The 25,271-nt window shown below is 47.1% G+C and overlaps 11 protein-coding genes across 11 annotated transcripts; 6 read left to right on the top strand and 5 right to left on the bottom strand.

Moving 5' to 3' along the window:
• Window positions 1-1,049: 1,049 nt before the first annotated feature.
• Window positions 1,050-3,113, bottom strand: M431DRAFT_10855 (hypothetical protein; the record flags this gene model as incomplete). Its single annotated transcript, XM_024911683.1, has 3 exons — window positions 1,050-2,258; window positions 2,335-2,593; window positions 2,686-3,113. The coding sequence occupies 3 exons, from the start codon at window positions 3,111-3,113 to the stop codon at window positions 1,050-1,052; spliced, it is 1,896 nt and encodes a 631-aa protein (XP_024768079.1).
• A 687-nt stretch (window positions 3,114-3,800) lies between these two features.
• M431DRAFT_21281 (hypothetical protein) lies at window positions 3,801-6,147 on the top strand (the record flags this gene model as incomplete). The annotated part of the gene is made up of 4 exons (XM_024913471.1): window positions 3,801-4,151; window positions 4,250-5,134; window positions 5,222-5,869; window positions 6,082-6,147. The coding sequence occupies exons 1-4, from the start codon at window positions 3,936-3,938 to the stop codon at window positions 6,145-6,147; spliced, it is 1,815 nt and encodes a 604-aa protein (XP_024768080.1). The 5' UTR covers window positions 3,801-3,935.
• Window positions 6,148-6,890: 743 nt separating this feature from the next.
• Window positions 6,891-7,070, top strand: M431DRAFT_546779 (hypothetical protein; the record flags this gene model as incomplete). Its single annotated transcript, XM_024921229.1, has 1 exon — window positions 6,891-7,070. A coding segment is annotated over one exon (180 nt), but the record flags the coding sequence as incomplete, so codon positions are not given.
• Window positions 7,071-7,488: 418 nt separating this feature from the next.
• On the top strand, window positions 7,489-7,989 carry M431DRAFT_100145 (hypothetical protein; the record flags this gene model as incomplete). The annotated part of the gene is made up of 1 exon (XM_024911171.1): window positions 7,489-7,989. One exon carries the CDS (start codon window positions 7,489-7,491, stop codon window positions 7,987-7,989), a length of 501 nt encoding a protein of 166 aa, XP_024768082.1.
• A 109-nt stretch (window positions 7,990-8,098) lies between these two features.
• M431DRAFT_99980 (hypothetical protein) lies at window positions 8,099-9,848 on the bottom strand (the record flags this gene model as incomplete). Its single annotated transcript, XM_024925210.1, has 8 exons — window positions 8,099-8,307; window positions 8,367-8,446; window positions 8,527-8,623; window positions 8,676-8,885; window positions 8,952-9,059; window positions 9,127-9,320; window positions 9,378-9,532; window positions 9,591-9,848. The coding sequence occupies 8 exons, from the start codon at window positions 9,846-9,848 to the stop codon at window positions 8,099-8,101; spliced, it is 1,311 nt and encodes a 436-aa protein (XP_024768083.1).
• An 891-nt stretch (window positions 9,849-10,739) lies between these two features.
• M431DRAFT_10859 (hypothetical protein) lies at window positions 10,740-12,919 on the top strand (the record flags this gene model as incomplete). Its single annotated transcript, XM_024911684.1, has 2 exons — window positions 10,740-10,945; window positions 10,999-12,919. 2 exons carry the CDS (start codon window positions 10,740-10,742, stop codon window positions 12,917-12,919), a joined length of 2,127 nt encoding a protein of 708 aa, XP_024768084.1.
• A 765-nt stretch (window positions 12,920-13,684) lies between these two features.
• On the top strand, window positions 13,685-15,347 carry M431DRAFT_513641 (hypothetical protein). Its single transcript, XM_024920063.1, has 2 exons — window positions 13,685-15,029; window positions 15,088-15,347. Exon 1 carries the CDS (start codon window positions 13,763-13,765, stop codon window positions 14,852-14,854), a length of 1,092 nt encoding a protein of 363 aa, XP_024768085.1. The 5' UTR covers window positions 13,685-13,762; the 3' UTR covers window positions 14,855-15,029; window positions 15,088-15,347.
• On the bottom strand, window positions 14,958-15,348 carry M431DRAFT_100086 (hypothetical protein; the record flags this gene model as incomplete). The annotated part of the gene is made up of 2 exons (XM_024911162.1): window positions 14,958-15,029; window positions 15,088-15,348. The coding sequence occupies 2 exons, from the start codon at window positions 15,346-15,348 to the stop codon at window positions 14,958-14,960; spliced, it is 333 nt and encodes a 110-aa protein (XP_024768086.1).
• A 458-nt stretch (window positions 15,349-15,806) lies between these two features.
• Window positions 15,807-17,496, bottom strand: M431DRAFT_501120 (hypothetical protein; the record flags this gene model as incomplete). The annotated part of the gene is made up of 5 exons (XM_024917986.1): window positions 15,807-16,306; window positions 16,376-16,568; window positions 16,634-17,035; window positions 17,110-17,124; window positions 17,206-17,496. The coding sequence occupies 5 exons, from the start codon at window positions 17,494-17,496 to the stop codon at window positions 15,807-15,809; spliced, it is 1,401 nt and encodes a 466-aa protein (XP_024768087.1).
• A 2,985-nt stretch (window positions 17,497-20,481) lies between these two features.
• M431DRAFT_99999 (hypothetical protein) lies at window positions 20,482-21,978 on the bottom strand (the record flags this gene model as incomplete). Its single annotated transcript, XM_024925215.1, has 5 exons — window positions 20,482-20,976; window positions 21,035-21,243; window positions 21,300-21,441; window positions 21,508-21,607; window positions 21,662-21,978. The coding sequence occupies 5 exons, from the start codon at window positions 21,976-21,978 to the stop codon at window positions 20,482-20,484; spliced, it is 1,263 nt and encodes a 420-aa protein (XP_024768088.1).
• A 997-nt stretch (window positions 21,979-22,975) lies between these two features.
• On the top strand, window positions 22,976-25,084 carry M431DRAFT_100125 (hypothetical protein; the record flags this gene model as incomplete). Its single annotated transcript, XM_024911165.1, has 4 exons — window positions 22,976-23,009; window positions 23,160-23,768; window positions 23,872-23,946; window positions 24,003-25,084. The coding sequence occupies 4 exons, from the start codon at window positions 22,976-22,978 to the stop codon at window positions 25,082-25,084; spliced, it is 1,800 nt and encodes a 599-aa protein (XP_024768089.1).
• Between the last annotated feature and the right edge of the window lie 187 nt (window positions 25,085-25,271).

The following is a 25,271-nucleotide window of genomic DNA, read 5'->3' on the forward strand; positions in this document are numbered from 1 at the left end:
TAATGGTTCGCATATTTACATATAGTAAGCGATTTCCCACCGCGTGGTAAAGCAGATTAAGATGGGACGAATACGTAGGTCTTATATCTTATATATACATAGACACAAGATTTGTTTGTCTGAATCTGTGTCAGATGAGCCTCGGATGGCGTTAGAGTTCTATGAAGATCGCGATATTATTTAGTGACCCGGTTTGGGGTTAATTCTTAAAATAGACACCTTGTCGAGTATTCCAAAGCCTAATGTAATCGTCAACGGGCGTGTGCCACATGAAGCTGACTATCTATTTGTCTTGAAGTAATGATTCATTATACGGCGCATCGGCAAACGCGGACCACGATGCTGTATAACTACTGTCTTTAGTAATTGAAGGTTAAATGACTTATGGCATCTATCATTATAAGATATGAGAATACTCTTTCTCAGTGTAGCGTTGCTCTTTACTGGGCACTGACATATATGTAGACAGCGGTTAATTGGCATAAGCTTCAATCCATTGCAGTGTGCTTATGTCTTACTTCCTATGAAGCCTGCTTCAACCTGCGGCGGAAATCTCATGCTGACACCATCGGATATCACGATCAGCGATCAGACCTAGCAGATCGATTGAGCGGTGTATGATTACGCCGTCTCGCAGATAGTGCTGAATGATGTCATAGACGTGAACATTTGCCTCTTTAGCTAGTCAATAAGCTCTCCGGAATGGGCCGCGGCGCCCGGAAATTGACAGCTCCAGTGGCACTTGCTTGTTTACATCGCCGATACCTAGTTCCCGGGTTATGGAATGGATATGAGGAGTAGGATGGCTTCGTCCTAGTCGAACTACTGATTTCGAACATCACAAAACAGTGGTCATCACCAAAGCACCTAGATTTGCTGCGACACAACGAAGTACAGCTGTGTCACGATTGCTACTTGAGCATCGTTGCGCACGTTGCGAGCTTGAGGAACAGACTCTGCCCTTCGTTGGTTGAGTTGGCAGGAAAGGAAGCGGCTGTGATGACGACGCTGCTGTGCTAGGAGCGCCGTTGAACAATATAATATACCTTTTACTTACGTAGTAATAAAGCTAAATAAGCTAGGATTCGGTAGCCAGCAATTATGCCGATTATAATACCAATCCAAGTTCCTTGAAGTCCGGTACTAATGCTAAACAGCTGGAGAACATCGATGCCTCGGAATTTTCCCTCGGAGTTCAGATCGCTCGAATATGCGCACTGGTACTGGCCCGGCGAAGGCTCGGCGCAGTCGTATTGCCTATATTGGAACTCATTGACCATCATTCCTTGGAAAACATAGGCCTGGTAGTCAATATAATGAAAGACGTACTTCCAAAAAGGGTTTAGAATATTCATCGGCACCAAAAATCCATCAACACACATCCAAAGACCGTTGGCAAAGGCGGTAATAGCCAGAGCAACAACAAAGATATTAAAGACAGAGGAAACAAGAACAACAAGAGACTCTGCAGCCACCAGATCCAGGAAGAGCCATAAAACCCACATAAAAAAAGTCGATGCATCAGAGCGGAATCCAATAAGCCAATATACAACAACCGAAAAGATGATTGTAATAATAAAAAGAAATGGGAGGCCAATAATAAAGTTAGACATTAAAAATGCCAAAGGCCCAACTAAGCCGTTGGCTCGCTCCTGCTTAAAGGTATTAAAGTCTTCCAGAAAAGCTGGCACATAAGCAACGGCCATAAAGGACATAAAAGCGCTACCGAAAAAGATAGCGTTAATATAAGGCTGCACATATTTTTGCTCTTCGTTAAATTGGAGAAAAACGGTGCCCATAAGGATAGCAAGACCAAGATACATGACGATACGGATACCGTATGCCATAATATCGCGGTATGACTTTATCCATGACCTATGAAGCAGCACAATCGGAACATTCCATGGACTGGACCGTTCGACAGAGTAATGCAATATGTCTTTTGAAGCGGCTTCTTGAGATTTCTGTACGACGAGTTCAAGGCTCTTCTGATTCTCAGATGCAGCCCAAGACTGACAGATGTGATGAGTTCGACGGCGAATCTCTCCGTCTTTATCCAGGTCTGTATTAATCAAGTCTAGGAAGTACTCGGCCGGGTTTGTCTCCGCAGGGATTGAGTGTCCGATGCTGGTAAAGTATGCAGTTGCGGCAGAGATCGGACCAAAGTAACAGGTACGTCCTCCAGATAGAAGGCAGAGGGAATCGAATTGCAAAAATGTTGCCGACGACGGCTGGTGAATCGATGCCACAATTACTAGCTAAAAGACAAAATCAGAGCTTGATTGGCAACGATTGCGAAATTTACGTGAACTAGGGTTATTGAAAATGACTTACATTGTGCCTGCGGCCAATATCCTTAATATAAGTGCAAACCTCAAGACTAAGAGCGGAGTCCAACCCACTCGTTGGCTCGTCGAGAAAGAGAATCTTGGGATTTGTTACCAAGCGACTTGCGACTCCTAGCCGTTTCTTTTGGCCTCCACTCAGACCCTTCTTCATAGTCGTGCCAACAATTGTGTGTGCCTGGGATTGCAAACCAAAGCTCGCGATCAGATCGTCAACGCGCTGAAATGCTTCTCGTTTAGTCACGGTTCTGCAGATGTATGTTAGCGTCGACCGAGGACAAAATACAAGCGCTGGCAGTCGGCTCGCACGAGTGTGCAAGCACATGAGGTGTTGACGCACGCTGGAAGTGAGAGGCGAGCCGCGAACATCATTGTTTCCCGAACCGTCAAGCTACCAATCAGAGCATCTTCTTGCTCTACGTAACTAGACAAGTCTCGAATAGTTTGCAGGGACGCCTTGGAACCATTCACCAAAATGTCCCCATGAGTTGTGGCTCCAGCAGCAGCCACCCGATGCGCTAGAGCGTTGAGTAGAGTCGTCTTTCCGGAGCCACTGGGTCCCATGATAGCAAGCACCTCTCCGGCCTTGATTATTCCGCACACCTTATCTAAGATGGACAACTGACGGCCTGTCTGGTGGTCTTTGACAACGACGCTGAGGTTGTGCCATGCTAACGAAGAGACAATGTCATTGGCTAACACAGCACTTTGAATGCGGTTCATTTCCAGATCTGCGGCCCCATTGTTTTGGCCATCATTGGGATGCATAATGGCTCGCGTAAAAGATGATGATTCGAACAAAAAAAGGGGCGGAGGGCAGCTGAAAAAATGCGTGGTGTGACGATGAGATCTCAGAATGTGTCCTAGCAAGCGTTATGGCGTATCCGGTACACAGAGAGGATTTGCTACATGTATTTATATTATGTTGCAGGTAATCAAAGGCTACAGTCACACTGGGAGAGCTTATTACAGTTTGTGATGCACATCGGACAATCAACCGCGGACATTACACGTGTAATACAGCACTTATTTAAAAATGAAATTTTGTTTTATAAAAAGAGAGTCCAACTACGATGTCGGCGACACTATGGGAACTTGAAGGCTCGTCGGCAATCCTTTTTGGCTCGGCGACATCGACACGCTATCGCTGGTGGATTCCAGCTGTACCGCTAGTCGCCGACCATGGCGCGTGTGTTGAATTCTAGCAGTTCCAAGGTCGGCGACCCAGTCGTCGGACTTTCGCCACCAAGGTCAGCGACCCAGTCGTCGGACTTTCGCCACCAAGGTTCTCCTTGTCCTAGGCTCTTAGCAAGTGGAATATTCTCGATCAGTGCCGTGGCTCTCCCGTTCCCTACTCTTATCACATTGGAGCAGCTTGGAAATCGAGACATCTACAACCAAACTGTAAACGATGTAAACGAGCATATTCCTCCTCAAATCAATAGTCTCCGTCCTCTCCTTGCCACTGTTCGCCACGGGCAACAAAGAAAAAGAAGTTGGGGGGGGGTGATTCTTTGGTTTTCAAGAGTGAAATTGAAACGTAAAAAGAAGACGAAGAAAAATATCAAACTTGTCAGGCGAGCTTGCGGAATGGAAAACTTTCTCTCTATCCTAGATGATTACCCAGAAGTGTCGCATCTAAGCCCAACATTCTCTTGGGCCACGTCTCCAGTCGTCGACCAATCGATTGACCCCGACATTACACCAGCAGATAACATCGAAGACAATCAAGTACCTGTCACCCCATACACGGAGACACAGAAAGATGCTTCCAGGTTGCTGCCTGTAAAGACCTGTCTGGCATGTGTAGGTGCTTCAGCGAGATCCCTATGCTTCTTTTTATGGCAAATCCGCTCTGCTCGAGCAGCTCTATACATGTACTAAACCATAAAAATAAAATATAGCGACGCAAACACCTGAAATGTAGTGGATCGAATCCGTGTGCTCGATGCATCACTTCTCAAGTAGAATGCGTTTTCATTCCATCGCAGCGAGGATACAACCGTCTTCGACGAGCCACGATTAAAGGCAAGGAAAGGTTGCCACTGGTAGGCACATCACGGCTGCAGTATCAGCCTCCGTCGCCAGGACCTTCAGTGGATGCAGCTCGCGGCAATGCACCAAACCACAATCAAGCCTCTGATAACAGAGCCGAATCACATTCATTGTCGGCCGGTTCCCGGCTGAAAAGGCTATCCGCATACGCTACGAGTACGCTTTACAACCAGACTTCGTCGCCGCAGTTGACAATTATGAATGATTCGGACCGACCTTTGACTTCATTTTATTACCATGCATTTGCATCCAACCCGTTTGTCCTTCCACGCTGCCATCTCTCTCAAATTGACGATGCGAAGAGCTTGCATATCCTGGTTGCGGCTATGAGGTGGGTGGGCTCTCTGTACATCAACGCCACGGTCCAAACCGATTTGTACAACGCCGCACATTCCTCTATATATGATGACCAGGCGCCGCGTAATGGTTTTCTTGTTCAGGCCATGATGCTGCTATTGGTGGCTCTAGACGGCAGTTGCCAGCGGCGCGAAAGCCTCAGAATATTGAGTGATGCGGAGCTGCTTGCACTAGAAATTGGTTTAAACAAACGCAACTTCGCGGCCCTTCACGGGCGAGACTCTCCTGTCCTTGAAGAGTCTTGGCGACGAACATGGTGGTACCTCTACATTATGGATGGCATGATTGCAGGCATACATCGCGAATCCAGCTTTGCACTATTCGACGTCTCGGCTGATGTGTTGCTTCCTTGTGAGGAACATCAATATCTCTCGGGGGTGGGTGAAACAAATGGTTACCCTCATTATTCGTTCTACTCAGCTGGTCTCCAAATTGATTGTAGTCATTCTAACTGCTAGCGCTAGGAAATTCCAAAGCCGCTGTCTCTCCCGGATCTCCAGGATAGAAACTTCCACGAAGACGAACACCAATTCTCGTCTTTTGCTCAACTAATCATATGTGGTCAAAATCTCGGTAAATTCTTGCGATTACCACCTATATGTAACCCTGAAGACCCTAATGTCAAAGAACTGGAATTGCTTCTTACGAGTTGGAGGTTGCATCTACCTCACTTCAAACGCCACATGTTACAGCAAGACAGTGAGCCGGACGAGATGATGTTTCAGGCATATATGATAACATATGCCATCCTCATACTCCTATACCAGCCATATTGTCGATTCGATATCAAATCAGCCCAGGCAATCGATACCTGCGCGCCGGTTCAAACCACCTTAGGCAACGACTACGTCGATTATTACACGACAGAGACCGTTTCATCGGCCACCGCCATCAGTGCCATGATTACACAAAAGTCACTGCTCTCGCACACACATTTCTTTACATGTGCCCTCACACTGTCGTCTATTGTTCACCTCAGCCACTGGGCACTGCTGTCGCCAGATGCTCGTGATTCTGCGTCGCGAGAAAGCATTCGCTTGAACTTGGGCGCTTTAAAACTCCGCGCCAGGGTTTGGCCTGCTGCTGCCAAAGCGCAAGCACAGGTCGCTGCCGTAGCCAAGACGATCTATCGAATAAAGAAAACAGAATCCGCCGAATCCAATCTTTTAGATCTTCTAATAAACAACCAAAGTACGTAAAACACTTATTCAACAAAAACAAGAATCTTTGCAATATAGATTTAAAATTATATCTATCCTTTAAAAGCTCGTTATAATTCATACCTACTAAAGATTAATAACTAACTGTTACAGCCTGACTCAAGGAAAAGTACATCGGAGATGTACCACGGAAAACCGTCTCTCCCGAAGAGCCATCAGGGCAGGAGTGACGGGAAGACCGTAAGCCACCCTAAAAGGACTACTCATGGGATACCTGTAATCCTACGATATACTCTAAAAGCGTGGGTTATGAGAACATCACTAACGTTGGAACTCCTGAGAATGTGTGCACCGCGTTTATGGGTAGGTATATATGAAAACGGTGGCAGCGTCCGCTCCGTTTTAATTATGGGCAGAGGACTAAACGTTCGATGGAGAGCGTCTCAGCGCCGGGGTTGGTTGACCACTAACCACAGAGTCATCCATGTGACTCCAAATTTGGAGTCTTATAGTAGAATGCAAAAAATGGAAGATATCAAACTCGAGAATAGAGCTTGACGGGACCCCGAGTTTATGTTCTCTAGCGTCAAGCTGCTGTAACTCAATTCATAATAACCATGAGATCATACAATCCCCTCTATTCCACGAAGCCCCTCGTATCAAAGTCCAAGTAAGCACCAATGAGACGTACTTCAAAGCGCACAATATCATTATAATTGATCGTGTAGCAAGCATAAAGAACCATCCGTAGATGCTCTGTAAACGGACGTAAGATATTAGCAGTAAAACTATAGGCCACTACAGTGGAGATGTAAAAGCGAAGCCGGCTAACGTTTATTAGCCTGCCTTTACAGAGCAAAAATAACCCCGCATGCTCCAACAGCGAGGGTCTTATATGTGCTCCCCTGTCGCAACAACCACTGCATCAAGACAGCTACAACACATCATCTCGTGAGCCAAGTTCAACAGAAACAAAAAAAGAAAAACATACAACAGCCGGTCTTCGCTGATGGTCACCCACTCAACTACTAATCTGCCGGTTAGAGGCTTGTCTATGGGGGAGCAGACGGGACCCCGAATTTTCCTCTACCTATGGTCGTATGTGCTAGTGATCGAGGCGATTCAGTCTATATCCACAGACCCAGACCACTAGCAAAGACTCCGATTCTCCTCCGCAAGTAAGCAAACCATGACAGATCATTAGTCTCACTACTCCATATCCTTCTTAGAAAGAAGATTACTAGCATATATAGCCTATCTGCACCTTGATTCCCCACAGGATGCCGTCTCACTGCTTCAAAAAGTGACTCACCACTGCGGATTAATGTGATTACTTGCGAAAGCTGTCCTTTCATTCATACGACTTGCCTTCTTCCTCTGCGATTGCATTGTGCTCGAACTACAGATTCGCCGTGACTCTTTCTGAATTTTCCGTCATTATGCCCTCCATTGAGGCCGTTCAATCACTTACTGGTGCTATCCAGTCACCAATTAAGTCTCAGATCTTACCAAAGGCGAAAATCATCGTGGCATCGCCCTCTTTGGCGAACAATTCAGCGCTCTTAGAGTACATGACTAGCTTCATTAACCGTTCCTATCATTCCAACTACGATGGCTTGGTAGACACAAAGAAGCACATTCGCACCTCTGCCTCGGAATTAAGCCAAAAGATCCTTAGCGGCCAAATAGCGATTGCGTGGAAGCCATCTTCTGATCCAGATAAAGAGATCGCTGAGGATGTAATTGGTTGTGTGAGCATAGAGCTAGTTGGGCCCGGTATGGCTGGCCTCGGCCTACTGACATGTCACCTTGAACACCGTGGTACTAGAATTGGTCAACAACTTATGGAATTCGCGGAGGATTGGGCGAAAAGGTTGGGCGCAGAGGAAATGCAGCTCGAGATTTTGGTGCCAGATGGGTGGGAACACGAAGAAAATCACCGCGTTGTGCGATGGTATGAGCGTCGTGGATATAAGCTGCTCAGAGTTGCTGAAACTCGTGAAATTATTGAATGGCTTGCGACTGTAGTTACAGGGCCAACAAAGATGAGAATATACCGCAAGAAACTCTAGGGAACTTCCAACCAGACATTCATCTGTATCCATATCTGTTCAACAGTTCATTATCTGGCTCGTCCATTGTGCACATATATGTCAAGTCTCTTGAGGCAATATCTTATTTTCATGAGATTGGCGCTCCTTTTCCAGCTAGGGTTGCATAGTATAAATGCGTTTCGGCGCCGATGATCATTCGACCGTCGCCCGCGAACTGGAAATTGGCCGATGTCTCTCCAAGAAATATCTTGCCCAGCAGAGTGCCTGAAGGATTCCACACGTGAACACCATCGCCACATCCTGCATAAACATTGCCTTTGGAGTCGCAGTGGATGCCTAAAATGTGGCATTAGTATTAGCAATGTTCTAGCGAGGAGAAGAAGGCCACTAATTACCGTCTACGATGCCGACTCCAGGATATGCAAACACTTTTCGATCTTTAAATGTCCCATCTCTAGCTACTGTGTAGCGATATCTAAGAATTGAGTCAGAAACGTATTTATTTTACAATCCGCTGGTGCACTTGGCTGCAAATCGGGGTGACTGTTCACTTACATTGTTGATGGCCCAGTGTTATCATAGCCCCGGAAAGCCTTGCCGGCGCCTGTATCGGTGATGTAGGCATAGCGACCTTCGGGAGAAAAGGTGATTCCTGGTCACAGTTTAAGAAGAGAAGAGTATGAAAGAAACAGATTGCTGCTCACCATTACAATTTACAAACTCATCTGCCACAACGGTAATAGCCCTAGTATCAGGGTTCAAACGATATACTTGGTTGGGGAGGCCAGGTCTCGGTCGAAAATCTTGCAGATAGCCGTATACAACGTCCGTAAAATATATGTGCTTGTTTCTGAAGTTAACCGAGACGTCATTGAGGGAGTTGAACTGGCGACCGAAATAATTATTGGCGAGGACTGAACAAGAGGCATCAATTAGTATAAAGAGGGATTTTCGATAGATAGTGCTGCCACAGTACTTACTAGTGGTGTTGTAAGGCGGTACTGGATTGACAGCGAAGAGTGCTGGAGCGACATCTGCGCCCATTCCCTCGCCCGTGAACAAAAGGGTGCCCTTGTAATTTGTCCCTCCTGGTCATCATTAGCAGGCATTGTTCTCTGAACAGATACAAGTTATGATACAGTCAATAAGACATACCGTTGGGGTTAATGACCTGGGGCTCTGTAGGAACTACGTGAACTTGAACTTTACCAACTGCATCTCGCTCGCTCGTGACGGCCATGGCTTCTTCCAAGGATACTTTTAAAATGGCACTGGATTTCTTCAAGCCTGTTCCAGCTGCTAAGGGGCCGGCGCTCTGGGCAAAGAAAACCTCATCTGTAGGAGGGTACCTGAAAGCATTGTGAGCGCCAGTAATACTGAAGTAGAAGAGTTGACATATATCCTACCATACTACGGCTTCGTGGAACAGCGGGTCGGTGCCTGAATCGGCAATGAGTGTAAGAGTCGGATTCGCACCCAAGATGTGAATGAAGTCTGGGTGGTAAACGTGAAACGGCTTCTCTTTTAGACTTTCCATAGTATATCCTGGAGGAATAAATTTCTATCCATCAATTAGACACATGATGCGCTTAAGATATAGGCAAGAGCGTTCAGTCTACCGTAGTAACATTAGCAATGTTTGCTGGTGGTACTAAAGGCATCACTGCGAATCCTGCTGGATCCACGACTTGTACTTGCGATGGCAGCGCAGTCAGCTCTTGAAGACCACTTTCTCCCTTGTAAGTCGTGATTACATCTTGGATATCGAGAACGGCGTCCTTTACGGCATCAGATGTGGCGACGCCGACTGCAAAGGCTGCGGCTGCTATGGCAACAACCCATGGCGTATTTGAGCTTGCCGTCTTTTGTTGAGACATTCTGTCTAGATTCGCAGTCTCTCTGACGACCACTCGAGATTATTGCTAATTTTTTTCAGACGGAGAAACCGGTCCAAGAACTCGTTGTGAACCGCCTCAAGATCAAAGTCGTTCTCTGAGTGAGGGGCTGTGAGGAGGTGAGAACTAATTCTAGCGTGGAGTTTACCCATTGATCAGCCAAGTTGTGCAACTTGCGCTCCCCTCATATCAAGTTCCACAACAATGCCTTCTTTCATCATAATTGCTAATATCTACAAGAAGAAATTGACGAAGAGCAATGCGTTTTCCAGAATAGCCACACTCTGTTATCACTATTTCAATTAAGTCCTCCGATATGACCCCACCAAAACGCTCTTGGGTACATAGGGATGGTCGCCATTAAGCCGGGACCATTAAGAGTAGTGCTGTGCTAGAAAGTGTTGCGACAACCTAGCTCAACTATTTAGGTGGTACAATAGACACTCGTCCAATGATTAGTTTTCTGTTTCATGAATGCTACCTACCTGAACCGGTTTTGTGTCTTAATGAGCTGGAGGGGTTTCGTATTTCACAAGCGCACATATTTCTAGGCATTATATCCACAGTCATGCATGTAAGACATATATGCGTGACCAATGAGATCTGAACCCGTTCAACCTTTGGCAGGCAGGAATGTAAGAGTGTATGGCCACTGGTCGCTTGGGAAAAGGCCATAAAATGCCTTGCAAGAAGCCATGGGAAGGCTCGCAATCCTACATAAGAACGCTCAAATTAAAACTAGCACCGATCTCAGGTTCCTAATTATTTCCCTTCAGAACTTACCAATATAGGTTATCAGTACAATTGTGCATAAGATCACTGGAGCGATAGAAATTTTGCCAGGAGAATTGCGAAAGCCTGGTCGCACCGATCATGGATACCAGCACTGCAGCCAATCTCGAGGCTGAGCAGTGGCAGCAGCAACAGCCTTCGTCTCTAGACTCTTTCTGGCTGGTACCGTTCGACAGGAACATCTCATTTGTAGGAAGAAACGAAACATTTACAGAAATTGACCAAGCATTCGAAGTCAAGGACGGCAGCCAACCGAGGGCAGCGCTTTGTGGCCTTGGAGGCATAGGGTGAATATTACTATCTGTGTAATTGCGATCACGTTTTTCTAACATTTCCTCAGAAAATCTCAAGTGGCATTGAAATACTGCTTTAGAAGGCGCAGTAAAGATGCCAAATGCTCCGTTTTCTGGGTAAACGCAGCCACAGTTGCTCGCTTTGAAGAATCTCTCAACCGAATTGCGAGCGAATGCAACATAAGCGCTCCGGATGGCGCCAAATCTGACGCGGCCATGCTTTTGAAGGATTGGCTCGAAGTGGAACATGTAGGCCCGTGGTTAATGGTCATTGATAACGTTGACGATGAGGACACCTTTTTCAACGGAAAGATGTCAATCGGCAAAACTCCTTCAGAGTGCATCCCAAGCTGCCAAACTGGGTCTTTACTGTTTACTACAAGGAGCCGCAAGATTGCTTCCGATGTGGCGAGTCCTACAAAGCCAATCGTGATCCATGAATTAGGCAAAACGGAGGGGCTGGAGTTGGTAAAGAAGCAATTGGGAGACACCGAGCCCGACAATACGATCCTTGGGCTGCTTGAAGAACTTGACTATACTCCCCTCGCTATCACCCAGGCAGTTGCCTTTATGGTAAAAGAGCAAATGTCTATTCAACAGTACCTAGAGCAATACCGCAAGAATGGCACTGCCAAGTCAACATTACCCAACCATGAGTTTTCTGATCAACCCCGACCGGAAGATACTCCAGAATCTGTCGCAAAAACGTGGAAACTTTCTTTCGAAGCGATACGGAACTCAAATCGAAAGGCAGCGGACTTGTTATGTCTAATCAACTTCTTTCAGCATCATGGGATCCCCGCCATTCTCTTGCAGGATGCAGACGAACCAGGAGAAAGTTCCCATCTCCAGGAGGCTACCGACCTCTTAAAAGCCTTCTCGATTATTGATGAGAATGACTCGGTGTTTAGCACACATCGCCTTGTGCAGCTGGCAACTAGATGGTGGTTAGAAGAGGAGAACCCTCAGGATGTAGACAAGTGGGCTTTCCAAGCATTGAAGTCCATCACGTCCCAATTCCCCGCGCCATCATCGCAACCAAAGTCGGATTATTTTAAACTTGGAGAAATTTTGCTCCCTCATGCTGAGTGGATCCTGCAGTATCAGTTCAAGACGGCGACAAAGGATTCCGAGATCACAAGAGCGAAGTTACTGGCTTCCACTGGGAGATTTATCCACTGGAATGGAAACTATGATGAAGCACGTTCAAGGTTCAAAGAGTCTTTCGAAATAAATTACCAGCATTTAGGCGAAAAGCATGTTGACACGTTGGTTAGTATGGGGTTGCTGGGTTGGACTCTCGCCACTTTTGATCAGGACCTTCTTGGCCTTCCGGTTCTCAAACAAGTCGTGGAATACCGGCGCGAGATCCTCGGAGAAGACCATCCTATGACAATTGATAGCTTGAGTGACCTTGCTACGGCTATTCTTTTGACTGGGGATTACGCAGAGTCAGAGAAGATGCAGCGTGAAGCTCTGGCCCGCAGCGAACAGGTTCTTGGACTTAAACATAACGACACCTTGAACTGTATGGCACATCTTGCCTCAGTTCTCGACGAACAGGGCAAGACTGAGGAAGCAGAAAAGATGGCGCTGAAGACCTACGAGCTCAAGAGAGAACTGCTTGGGCACCTACATCCGGATACCCTCGTTGCGGAACATAATGTGGCTTATATGCTCAGTCAAGATGACGAAAAGGTCGACGAAGCCCTTGCTCTTTATAGGCGCAGCTTGAGGAATAAGACAGAAGTTCTTGGGCTAGCCCACAACGAAATACTAATAACAGCATATAATCTCATATCATATCTGTCCGCCAATGATAGAGTTTCAGAAGCACGAGCGCTATGCGATAAGTACATAGCTGAGGCGGGGGATATTCTTCAAAGGAAAAATGCGAGAACTCAGGAGTGGCTCACTAAATTTGAGGCTGTTAGGGATAATCTTGCAGAAAGCGCTGGCGATGAGTAGGTTGTTGCTCTAACATAGTAACTTCAAAAGGACAGGCATCGCTGGGTAGATATGAACAGAATAGCTGAGGGCGGTGGCCCTATGATTCATCCTCTTATCAATGATATCCCACAACCTATTTCTTTTTCCCAGATCATCACTTCTCGAAGTAACATAACATACACGCTGGTCAGCTGCAAAATATTTCCACTTTTACATTATTCTATGCGTTCAAATCCACACGAATGCATGTGGTTGGCTGCAATATGCACTCATCCTCATGCTGGCGGTTAAAGCCAACCAAAAGGTCGTAACTCCCTCCAAATTGGTGTTCTCTATATCTCAACGCAAATCTACACAATCTCTCTCGATCATTCTATGATCAATTATGCATCTACTCAACCGTGCAAACTCCAAGCTCGAACTTTGACCTCATAGCCAACCGCGCACTGACCTGGCTACACGTTACCCCCTCAAACACATTTCTGTGTAACATCTTTGTGCACTCGTGACATCACAAGTTCAATATTTATCCAATAAATGCAGTATCACGTAATTTTGGCAATACTATGCAGAGGCAGCGCCCCTACTTATGCTGTGCTCGAAGCACATCTTCGATAGAAGTGAATTTATTCGGCGCCACCACAATACTAACGCTGCAAGGGACTACGAAGACTCCTCTTCTGAATAATATTGATGTTGGATATGAGGTCAGACCGACTCAAGCCAACTCCTATAAATATCCCTATTTGATCCGTTCAGATAGCAGATGAACCTGAACTTCAATTCAATCCTTCTTGTTCCTTCTTTCCTAACGTCTACTTTGCACACTCATCTATCTTATACACATCAATCAATCGAAACATGTCTGACTTTAGTCTTCGACGCCTCGCGGAATGGGATCCGCAAAGCAAGACTATTCTAGGCTGGCCCGGCCCAGAGGGTACTTATAAAGAGTATCCTGAAAGACTGGCGAGGGCAACTCAAGAAGTGTCATCAATTGCACAAGCCATTGCCCACTTCCAAAGCGTCATTCTAGCTGTTGGCAGTGAGCGTTATGAAGAAGCAGAGTTGTATTTCAACGAGATTGACACGCCTTTCGAAATTAAGCTTCACAAGATTGAAGGCGATAGCATGGACGTCTGGCTGAGGGACTTTGCCCCTACATTTGTTGTCGAAGAGCCGACCAAGGGGGAGGCCAGTATCGTCGGTGTTGACTGGAACTTTAATGGCTGGGGCAATAAACATCCCACACCTACAACTGTTGTGTTCGCCAAAACATTCCTGAAAGACTTCAAAATCGAGCGAATTGAGACATCCATCGTTACTGAAGGTGGATCACTTGAGACTGATGGTGAAGGTACTCTCCTGATTACGGAAAGTTCCATCATCAATGATAACAGAAACCCGGGAAAGTCTCGCGAACAAATTGAGGCTGAGCTCAAACACTGCCTAGGCATCGAAAAGATACTCTGGATTCCTGAAAGGAAGGGCCTAGACTCGACGGACTGCCATATCGACGCTCTAGTCCGATTTGTTCGGCCGGGCGTGCTACTCATAAGCAAGGCCAATGAGGTGAAGCCAACCGAATGGACCACCGTCTACGAAGAGGCTCTTGAGATTCTCAGCAGCGCTACTGATGCAAAAGGTCGTCCATTTGAGATTATTGAAGTGGAAGAACCTGATGAAGACTTGTTTGAGGGCGGCGGCTTTGAGGATGACCGGGCCGTGAGGAGCTACGTCAACTATCTGTTGGTCAATGGAGGAATCATCCTTCCTCAATTCGGTGATCCGGCTCATGACGCGGCGGCCATTAGGGTAGCCCAAATGCTTTTTGGCGACGAGAGGAGGATTTATCCTGTTCTGATTGATGAACTGCCTCGTCTTGGTGGTGGTGTTCACTGTGTTACTCAGGAAATTCCCGTCAGTCCATCTGCAGAGAGCGCTATGAATTAGGCAAATGTAGTCTCTTTTATGCCTAGGAGATAGATGAATCGATTACTTGATTGTAGAATTTATTATTGCCTAAGATAACGCAGTCCTTTGTCGAGTCTCCTCTCTAAGCAATCAATTTTCTTAAAGCCGACTCCTGCTGACCCTCAACGTCTCCAAGGCGTGCAACCTCCTGTCCCTATCATATTCACTGTTAGGTATCCGTAATCAAGATATTTGAAACCTCGCCAACTTACATTTTCCACCCTTACGACTGTTGGGAGACAGTTGATGTTGTAGGGCGCACCGCGCCACTTGTTGCTTGGGTTCCTCCACTCCTCTCGGGTACCAGCGAGAATGAGAGTTGCCGAAGGCGCTGAGTCTCCTCCAAAAACACTCTGAAGAGCCGGGAGAGCATTTCGGCAATCAGGACACCAGGAAGGCTCACCAGATGCAAAGTAGACGACGTAGTGCGTGTCGGTAGTTGAGGGCGGGGCATCAGCATTGATGATAGGCATTTTGAAGGTTTGCGTGACTATCAGACTGCAAATAGCTCAGAAAGTTACAGAATATGGGTAGAGTTGAGATGAATTGGTAAGAAAAGCCAGAGCTTGCGGTTTGGAATTTATAATTTTTTAACCTCGCAAGTGCTGAGTTTCAGAGCACAATGATTAGAAATTGGCTCTAATTGCGATCACATGACGCTAAATCAACTTTCCCCAGAATTGCATCATTTGTCACGACTTTGCGACTTAAAAGAACTACATTATATAATTGTAGTTTATGAGCACCTACTTCATACTCTGGTGATATAACTTCATCAAAAGATGAGAAGTTGGTCAGCTGTCAATTTAGTGCACACTAACCTATCTAATTGAGTGAGTTGAGATGAGAAAAAGGAAGACAACTATGCCAAACATTTCCGCACTGTTCAGGACTGCACATAGTTGGATTATCGAGTATTCCATGGTTCACCTCAATCCCGCTTCTGAATACGGGGAAAACTCAGCCAAACTGCGGCAATCACAGCAATGAGCGCCAGAATAATGGGCTGTAAGACGGAAACACCCTTGTGAGACGCAATAGCACCAATTATGAAAGGAAATACTGTGCCTCCAGTGCCTCCCATAGCCATGGCAAACCCAATAGCGCTGACATGGATGCGTTTTGGCAAAAGTTTGGCGGTTACCATGACAGCTCCGGGGAACATCGGGCCCAGGAAGAAGCCCAGAAAGGCGACGGCAACGGCAGAAACGACAAACTGGGGAACAAGCCAGAATAGCAACTGGAGGCCGAGACAGATACCAAGATAAATGGATAGGCAAAGCCTCTCGCCAAACCGCTCTGTCACGAATCCCAAGACAGCTCGGCCAAGCGCCATACCCGCCCAGAAGCCTGAGCCTGAAATTCCAGATGCATATGCCGAAGCATGGCGAACTCGGAGCATGAATGTGACGACCCAACCTCCGAGACCAACTGCATAATAGTTATAAATTAGCATGTGCTATGGTATGAAACATCATCAAGTATATACGCGTAACCTACCTTCCACGCCCATGTAGGCAAAGAAGAAGAGTGCGCAAAGCCAGGTGACTTTCGACTTCATTGCCTCACGAGTGCCTGCGCCGGCAGTTCCAGCATCCGCATTCTCGCGTGCATGCTCTTCTCGATATACCGCGCCAGTCTTGTCCCAGAAGACCATGACAAGTCCAGCAAATTCCAGACCAGACATGCCAATCTTGATAAAAAAGTAACAATTAGTTTTGATGCTGAAAATTCTTCTTGCATCTGTGAGGGACTCACCATGAGATAATAAAAGGTATACCATGGCAAACCACCCTTAACTACCATCGAGGTAGCTATCAGCGGTGAGAACAATGCACCGAGCGAATAGCACGAATGCAGGAAACCCTGAATTGTATTCGCTTTGTCCATGTTGCCGACCCAGGCACAAAAGCACGCATCCGTCAGACCATTTCCAAATCCGCTGATGGCATTGCACACAACAAGAGCAGGATATGGAGGATGCGAAGCAAGGACAGCAAACGTGATGAGATGGCAGATAGGTGCCATAATGGCCACACCTCGCTGGCCAAGGAGGACGTGGATGCGGGCATTGGTGAAGGCGGCGATAGAGTAGCCAACAAAAGGTGTGAGGAAGATTAGGGATATGACGGTGTAACTGAGGTTGTAGTACTCTTCTAGCTGTCGAAATGATATGAGAGTGAGTTCAATGTGCAAAAAGCTAGAGATAAATGCCGGGTAGCATAGTCACTTACATATGGAATCAAAGCCTAGATGGATATAAATATGCCACTTATTAACATCATCGTATTTTGCAATAGGGTAATAGGAAGAAGCAAAGATTCGCTTACGCCAACTGCAGCATCATTCATCCCCGCAATGGCAAACGACACAAACGCAAACGCAAGCCGGCCAATGTTCTTAACAGGCCGATTCCACCTCTCAGTCTCCGCAAGAGCACCCGGCGGCGGTTCACCCCCGTCATGGCCGTCTGAAACATGCGGTGCCGCCTCCACGTGTGATGCCTCTTTGGACTCGGTGCTGATTCGGCGGCTGGTTGAAGCGCCGGGGCCGAGATGCCGGAGTTCGATGCTCTCCACGGCGGGTGGCGTTTCAACTTGGACAGTTGTTGTAGTAGACATCTCGACGTTTTCAAGTGATGAAGTTTTTAGATACTCTGATGTCTATTATGATGGGTTTGTTTCTCTTTCTATTGTTGCCTTATGGACTGGATGTTGAAGAGACACAGGCTATAGCCCTGTTTCGAGCCGCGATCGGCGATTGAATGCGGAGTCGACATAAGCTTGGCCCGTGATTTAAACCGAAGCCCGATTAACTCGCCACGGTTAATGAACATTGCAATACACCGCATGAACTCTGATGTGTGTATGTAAGTCTGGGGGCCTTTTTTCTCTCTTTTTACAATATTGGTAGAAGGAGCTTTGTGAAAATATTTTGCGAATTTCTTTTCTCCATCTGTTATTTAATTGGTGCTGAAGGACTGACTGTATTGGTCGCAAACGTAGACAAAAGGGGCTCTTGGCACACGCAAGCGATTTTGGTCTCACTGTATATACAACCTCGCAGCTGATCTCAAGAGGCAACTCAACTGAGTAAATCGCTATAGCCCTAAGTAGGTAAATTCCGAATCTTGGTAGTAATTTGTAGCGATACTTCTAGAACTGCGTCTCTGCCAGTCTTTATTACAGGTCTGCGACATTGTCTGTTACAGTATTACTTGGAAGTGTCTTAGATTAGCTAAAGAAAAATCTACACACGAGCAGGATGAGATAGAAACAGCTTGCTCTCAAACCAGTAGCCTTCGGAACAGACCCTCCAGTCGCCTTACCGTTGTGGCGCAATTTATGCTTGTCCCTGGTGCCGGGACTAGAAAGCTTTGAGGTAAGCGCTCACTGTTGCTCGGCATATGACAATTCGCGATGGCAGAAGGTGAAGAGAAGTAAAGCATCACGATAGCGAACTTCTTAATCGAGCAATTTAGTTCGCGAATTAATGTCACTCAAAGAATCGGAATTGCCTGCGTAAAGTCAATGAATTCTTTAGAAGCCTCCATACCAAACAGCGTCAACTAAATTAGGCAACTACTGCTGAAGATTCGCTATGGGGCTTTAGGATGGGAAGATAATTCTACGAGGTTCGTCTATTCGTCCAAAAACGAGCTAGAAATACCGAGGATATGCATACTGCGGAAATATATATAGCTTACCGAGCATCGGCATTTACTCATTCTTACGAAGTACTATCCCCTGGCAATCCCGGTATGACTTTCCAGGGGCACGTAAGGAACTTCCATGTACGAATAACTCAGTAGAGAGTAGGAAACTTCTGCACGTATTAATTACCGCAAAAATCGCCCCATCTGTGCGAGCTTGGAAATGGCTCCAAGCCTTCTGCCGGCGCCGATCACTGTGGGCAGGTGAATGCTAGGCGTTTTATTATCCGTTCGAATGTATTATGTTGATACGGATCAACTTTTATTTCTTTCATGTGAAAGTTAAGCACACTTCTTTTAGTCTACCGGGGAACTCGAATTAGTGTCCCGCCGCATGTCTTTTATTTACCGACCGGTCACTAAAGATCGGCTCTTCCTTCGATCTTCGCCTACCGGTGTACGCGAATACCGTGCTTGCATATGTTCGGTGTCAAGCTCAGAAGGGATCTCTTATTATTGGCGGATCATTATGCCTCTTTATCCGCACTCCCTGTACAGACAGGGCAGTGGCAGGGATCTGTGAGCATGCGCTCTTCGATACCTCTTAGACCCGGAAGTCCGCAATGTCCGTAAATTTACCACAACCACTCCACGCGATTGTTGGTATACCTTCAATTACAGAATAATTATGAAGAAGAAAACAAATTGATGGAATTGGTGTTCATGGAGAATTCCACTACGACATCCTATGGGTTGTGTTGATTGACTAGATGCATGAATCCATGTTGTATCCTTTGGGATAGCATTACAAAATCAGATGTGCTGTTCGGTGTAAATGCACCCATGTTAAACTCAATCCTCTTATTATACCGTACACGGAAAGAGGAAAGCTTTTGCTAAAGGGGAAATTTCTTCTCCTGGAGAAGAAGCAAGGGGAACCGTGTCTGATGATCTGTACAAATTTGGGTAAGTAGTGAGACAACGGGCCGTTTGCAATTCCTAGTTGTGTATGGCCGTCTAATCGCGAATCTTACTTCTTTTGCCAGTGACATACTTGTAAATAACGGTTGCACGTAAAGACAGAACTCCAAAATAAATGTGCTTGAGCACATCGCAAAGGCAGATATAAACCCGAACCAAGCATCTGTTGGCTCCCTTTATAATTAGCTGAAGAGGCCGATCATGTGAAAGTGCCTCTGGATTATCGGATCATGCCCGATTGCCTGTGGGGAGTGTTTGATAGCTGTCTTGGCCTTCTTGGCTAGCCACTTCTGTACGCGAATCATCTCCACTGATCGGTTCTGGAGGTCTGCATGATACGAGCTTTAAAATGTAGAAAGTTTCTCTTTGGCGGGGATTTCCGGGTGCAACTGCACGTGCTTTTCATGAATACTGCAAAGAGAGAAAAATAGGGGTTTACAAAGTGTCCAATTCCTTCGGCCAAACGAATGGCGAATGGCAGTGCGGAGGAAATCGTCCGTAAAGACTTGTGCGTCAGATAGCATTTCATCATTACTACAGTACAGGTAAACAGATATAGAAATAGAAGACATCTGCGTGACACTTGTTCCTCATTGCCACACTGCGGCAATTCTCGACTCATCAGGATTCACGTTAAGTCGAAGCTAGTTTCGCCAAGGTTCCAAGTTGAAAAGAAAAAGCAAGGACAAGGCAACTAGCAGCCCGTCTTACGCAAATCCTTCCTCGCTAGCGCTCATTGCCGAGGAAGAAAAAAAGCAAAGCAAAGTGCCGATATCCAATGAACCAGACGTGCTAAAGGGCTGCATAAATGACTGATAGCTTTTTGACTTGTGATCAACCCCGCCCTGTATAAACTTGGAGACTTGCTACGCATACGCCAAAACTTGGCCCTACAAAAGATCCCGCAAAAAAAAAAAGAAATTATAATAAAGAATAGTCTAATCGAAAAGGGTATCATGCCATGGTGTTCTTGTTAACTGCTGTCAGGAAATGGAAACCCTCCCCGAAGCCTCCTAGCATGCTCATCGGGAGACATTTGCTTCGAAAGGCGGCGATCCACGCTCACAATGTCAATCTCGACGTGTTTCCGAATGTTCCTATTGTCGTCATTAGTTCCCAATTGCTGGCTTTCGTCATGGCCGTCGCTCCATACTTTGAGGTCCTGCATGTTGACATTTTCCACAATGTGTTCCTCGCTTTCATTCATCGTGAAGTTGGTAATTGGGTTGGCAGTTGGGGGGCCCCGGCCACGCCAGCTCTTGGAGCTTCCGCCGAAGGTAACGAGGTCTTTTGGTGTTGCATCTTCCAGCTTTTGTGTTGAACGCCTCGAGGAAAGAATGGATCCAATAAGAGGGCCAAGCAATGTTTTGAGCAAAGGAACGAGCATGGGCAGATTGGAAGTGACGACTGCGACAAAGGTTTCTCTTACAGCCCAAGATCCAGCTAGTTGTGCACCATTTGCCGTATCCTAAATTGCTTTACATTAGCTTCGACTCTTTATGCCATACATAGTATAGACGACATACCAACACGATAAGCGCACAACGTAGAGTGGCGCAAACGACGACGAAAATTCCGCCGCTAAAGAGAAAAATAAGTCCTATTTTCCTCCAAGGCTTCAGAGTAGTTGTCCAGAGCATGGGCAACGGAATCGATATGATGTATAGATCGGTCGTCACATTGAATGCCCAATAGACCCAGATAATCTGGTTAGAAACGGCAGGCTGGCAAATGTCTAGGTACCAGATTAGCACAAGACTGAAGAAGAAATAGGGGTCAGAGACCACTGACTTCCAGGATCGGGATATATCTGCCAAAGCTTGTGGAAAGGTCGACATGAAAGGTATAGATTCAGCGCCACAACAATGTAGCTGGCTGCAAGGAAAGCAAAGCCTATGTAGATTCGAACGCGGTAATGCTTGGCCAATCCGTCCTAATCGAGGGTCATGATCAGAAAAGTGTTTCCATGGAGAATACCGATCAGTAAGGGAAAGCATACCGTTAGTCTGATGTAAAATATCAGCAGCGACGTCTTGAGCGTCCAAAGAAGCGTCGAATATGTCGACCATCCCGCAATCTGGATCTTGGAGCCTAGCACTCTGTCAAACGTGTCAGCATAGATGGTACCCCTATCCTCCCCTCGAGTTGCCTACCTCAAGTGATACTCCGGATCATCTGGCGACAATGCAGCCCGCTGCTCATCCGTCATATTATTATTCGCGAGTCCGTTGGCTGCATTTCCAACACTATATGCCAGACAAGTCTCCGCAATATAGAAAAGGATAGCCACCCATGCAAGATAGTCATCGCCGCTCAGGCCTCGCCAGCCAGCAAATCTAACGCGAGCAAACGTCCTGAGCACGGTGATGGCTATACCAACTGCCAAGAGAGTGAAGGCCTCAACTGTGAATTGGTGAAAAGCTGCAGCGGCTGCAGCCTGCGCAGCCGGATCTGGCGGAGGAGATGACATGATGTGCCGAGCAGCAGTGGCGTGTTTTTGCTTGTACAAGACTCCCGGAGAAGTGTTTGGGCTCTGGCATGTGCATGTTCAACACTCAAGCATCATTCAACCCACTGACATAAGTCGAAAAAAGTGCGAGGCCAATTCATCATATTTCATCCTCATCGGCCCTCTCCCGATACACAAGGACTCGTACATGGAAGCTTCCCGTGGCCAGGGGGTTTTCTTTACCAGAGATGGACGGATGATCATGCCGTTTGATAGGATACAGACTCGTCCATGTCATCTTGGCAACGTCTTGTCAGTTTCCCTGCCATAGCAAGGGTCTATACAACCCAAACGGTGCCAATGATTGCCGGGGGCCCATCATGGCCGTCTCAAAGTGGTCGAGTTGCATCGAAGCTCCACAGCCGTTATTAGCGCAAGGGGAGCTCAATTCCTGTGCCGCGGATGGCATGAATCCCGCGAGCTCAGTCTCCATAAAAAGAAAGTTCAAGCTTACCTTCATCGTAGTTGTCAAAAGCCGATTTCATAGCACTTATCAGGCGGTTTATTTATTTTGTCTCGTCGAATCTGATCTAAGCCCTACCGTTAGCTCAGAGACCCAGAAGTGCCCAATTGATTCACTACCCTCTTCAATTTTTTCTACAATGTGTGCTGAAGGATTCCCGCGTCAGGCCCTAATCAGCAAACCAAATGCATATGCGGGTCACAGGCCTGCAGGTTGGTTCATCCGGGTTATTGGATATGCAACACTTCGTCATCCTCGGCCTAGTGAGGGCGTACTTGTCCTCCGTAAGCTCGAAAATCATCCAAGGTTCTAAGCGATAATGGGGTTGGTTTACAAGTGCGACAAGCCCCCCTGCTGGTTGAGTGCTACCTGGTGCCCAGTATTTGATCAACATGATTCCCCATCGTAGTGGTGGCCGAAGAGGAGACTGGAACAAAAAAGAAACGTGGAAAAAAGTAACCTTGAGGTAGTCTGCTTCAGCAACCGAATCCAACGATGGAGACGATTGACTGCGTCGTGGCTGGCGCCGGTAAGTTCTCATTTTCTCGCGTCAGATTTCCTTTTCTATCCATTTGATGTTCGCTCTTTTTCTTCTCCTGCGTCTCTAGCTGTGTCGCACCTTTGCAAAAAGAAAAAGGAAAAAGGAAAGCTCTACGATGCTAATCTTCTGTGACCTTAGGATGGTACGGGCTAGCCGCCGCGAAGCAATACCGCGTCGTCCACCCAGATGACTCCCTCGTGGTGTTCGATCCTCAGTCCAGCGTCGGCGGTACATGGGCCGACGAGCGATTGTACCCAGATGTGAAGAGCAACAACCTCTTGGGGACGTACGAGTATCCTGATTTCCCCATGGATCCCAGCAAATTCCAAGTAAAGCCTGAGCAATACATTCCCGGAGAGGTCACCAATGCATATCTCAAGGCTTACGTGGACAATTTCAACCTCGGAGGGTTAATTCGTCTTCAAACCAAGATCACCGTCGCTGAACACAATGACACTACAGAAGGCGGGTGGACCTTGACCATTGTCAACCACGAGGGCCAAGAGTCCAAGATCTTTGCCAAACGCCTCATCGTCGCCACGGGGCTAACTTCAAGGCCGTTCATGCCTCACTTTGACGGCCAGGAAGATTTCGGAGGCAAGATCTTCCACAGCAAATTCTTTAAACAGAACCGAGATACCCTCAAGACCTCCAAAGCAGTCACCGTATTTGGAGGGACAAAGTTTGGCTGGGATGCCGCTTACAGCTACGCTACCGCCGGCGTTGAAGTGAATTGGGTCATTAGATGTTCGTCGGCTCCTATTTTTATTTTCTTCCTCCTTCATATTTCCTACTTTGACGAAGATGAGAATAAGATGAAGCATCAAGTGCTGACTTGGTAAATGTGTAGCGTCTGGCCACGGTCCCTGCTGGATGGCCCCATCGTATGTAACTCCATTCAAAAAATGGATTGAGAAGCTTGCGAGTGTGTATCATCGACATCATCGACATCATACATGTAGCTAACTAGCTACTTTGCAGATATGCGCTTCCTCACATGGTTCAGTCCCTGTGTCTACAGCGGTGCTGCTGGCTATACCGGTATCCAGCGCTTCCTCCACGGCACTTTTATCGGCCGCCTCATCGTGAATGCCTTCTGGGCAATCCTTGGTGGCGATGTCATGAGCCTCAATGGATATGACTCGCATCCTGAGATGGCGAAGCTGAAGCCATGGACCCCAGCCATGTTCACCGCAGCCAGCTTCAGCATTCTCAACTACAACACCGACTTTTTCGAGCTCGTCCGGAGCGGCAAGATCAAGATTCACCTCGGCGAGATTGATCACCTGAGTCCCGGCAAAGTCCATCTCGCCGACGGCACCTCATTCGAATCAGACGCTTTGATCTCCAACACTGGCTGGCTAAGCTCTCCACCTATCAAGTTTCTTCCCGAGGGCATCGAAAAGGAACTTGGTCTGCCACATGAAATCGACACAGAGGCTCCCCCAGAGGATCTCGCCAACCAGCAGGATCTCATCAGACGCGCCGACAAAGAAATCGCCAAGCGCTTCCCCAGACTCGCAGACCAACCCGTCTGGAACAAAAACTACATCCCCCTAACCAAGCAAAAGGGCATCTCCAGCAACGAGTCCATGACGCCATATACCCCTCAAACTCCCTTCATGCTGTACCACTTCCTCGTACCACCATCGGAACGCTTCCTCCGACCTCGCGACATCGCCTTCTGCGGCTTCGTCAGCAACTTCAGCAACACGTTAACCGCACACCTCCAGGGCCTCTGGATCGGTGCCTATTTCCGACGTCTCCTCGTCAACGATCCAGCGCAAGCCATCGACGACAAAGAGGCCATGGTCAAGCTGCGATACGAGACGATGCTTCACAACCGCTTCGGCAAGTGGCGCTACCCTGCTGAAACAAAGTCCCCGACCACCATCTTCGACGCCGTGTACTACCTCGACCTGCTGCAGAAGGATCTCGGCCTGAATCCCCGTCGCAAACAGAAGGGGTTCCTTACTGAGATAACAAGCCCCTACGGCGCCGAAGACTATCGGGACGTGAACGAGGAGTGGCAGAGCAAATTCGGCAGTGTCACGGCCGCATGAATAAAGCAACCATGTCGTGAATTATTAACCACCAGTTGTCTATTTTATCAATTACGAGAGAGAGAGCATTGGGAAAGCATACCCACAATTTCAGAGGTTCGCTCCTTAATTTTGAGTCCCTTTTTTCATCCGCCGTTTCACCACACACGTCGTCTCATCTTTCCTAGTAACTCATAGCCGTGACTGC

The sequence above is a fragment of the Trichoderma harzianum genome (genome assembly GCF_003025095.1).
Source record: "Trichoderma harzianum CBS 226.95 unplaced genomic scaffold M431scaffold_25, whole genome shotgun sequence".
In the NCBI taxonomy this organism is placed as follows: Eukaryota; Fungi; Ascomycota; class Sordariomycetes; order Hypocreales; family Hypocreaceae; genus Trichoderma; species Trichoderma harzianum.

Bases quoted from the DNA above. Each gene is read 5' to 3' on its own strand.
- M431DRAFT_513641 (XM_024920063.1), top strand. From the start codon at position 13,763: ATGTCTGACTTTAGTCTTCGACGCCTCGCGGAATGGGATCCGCAAAGC.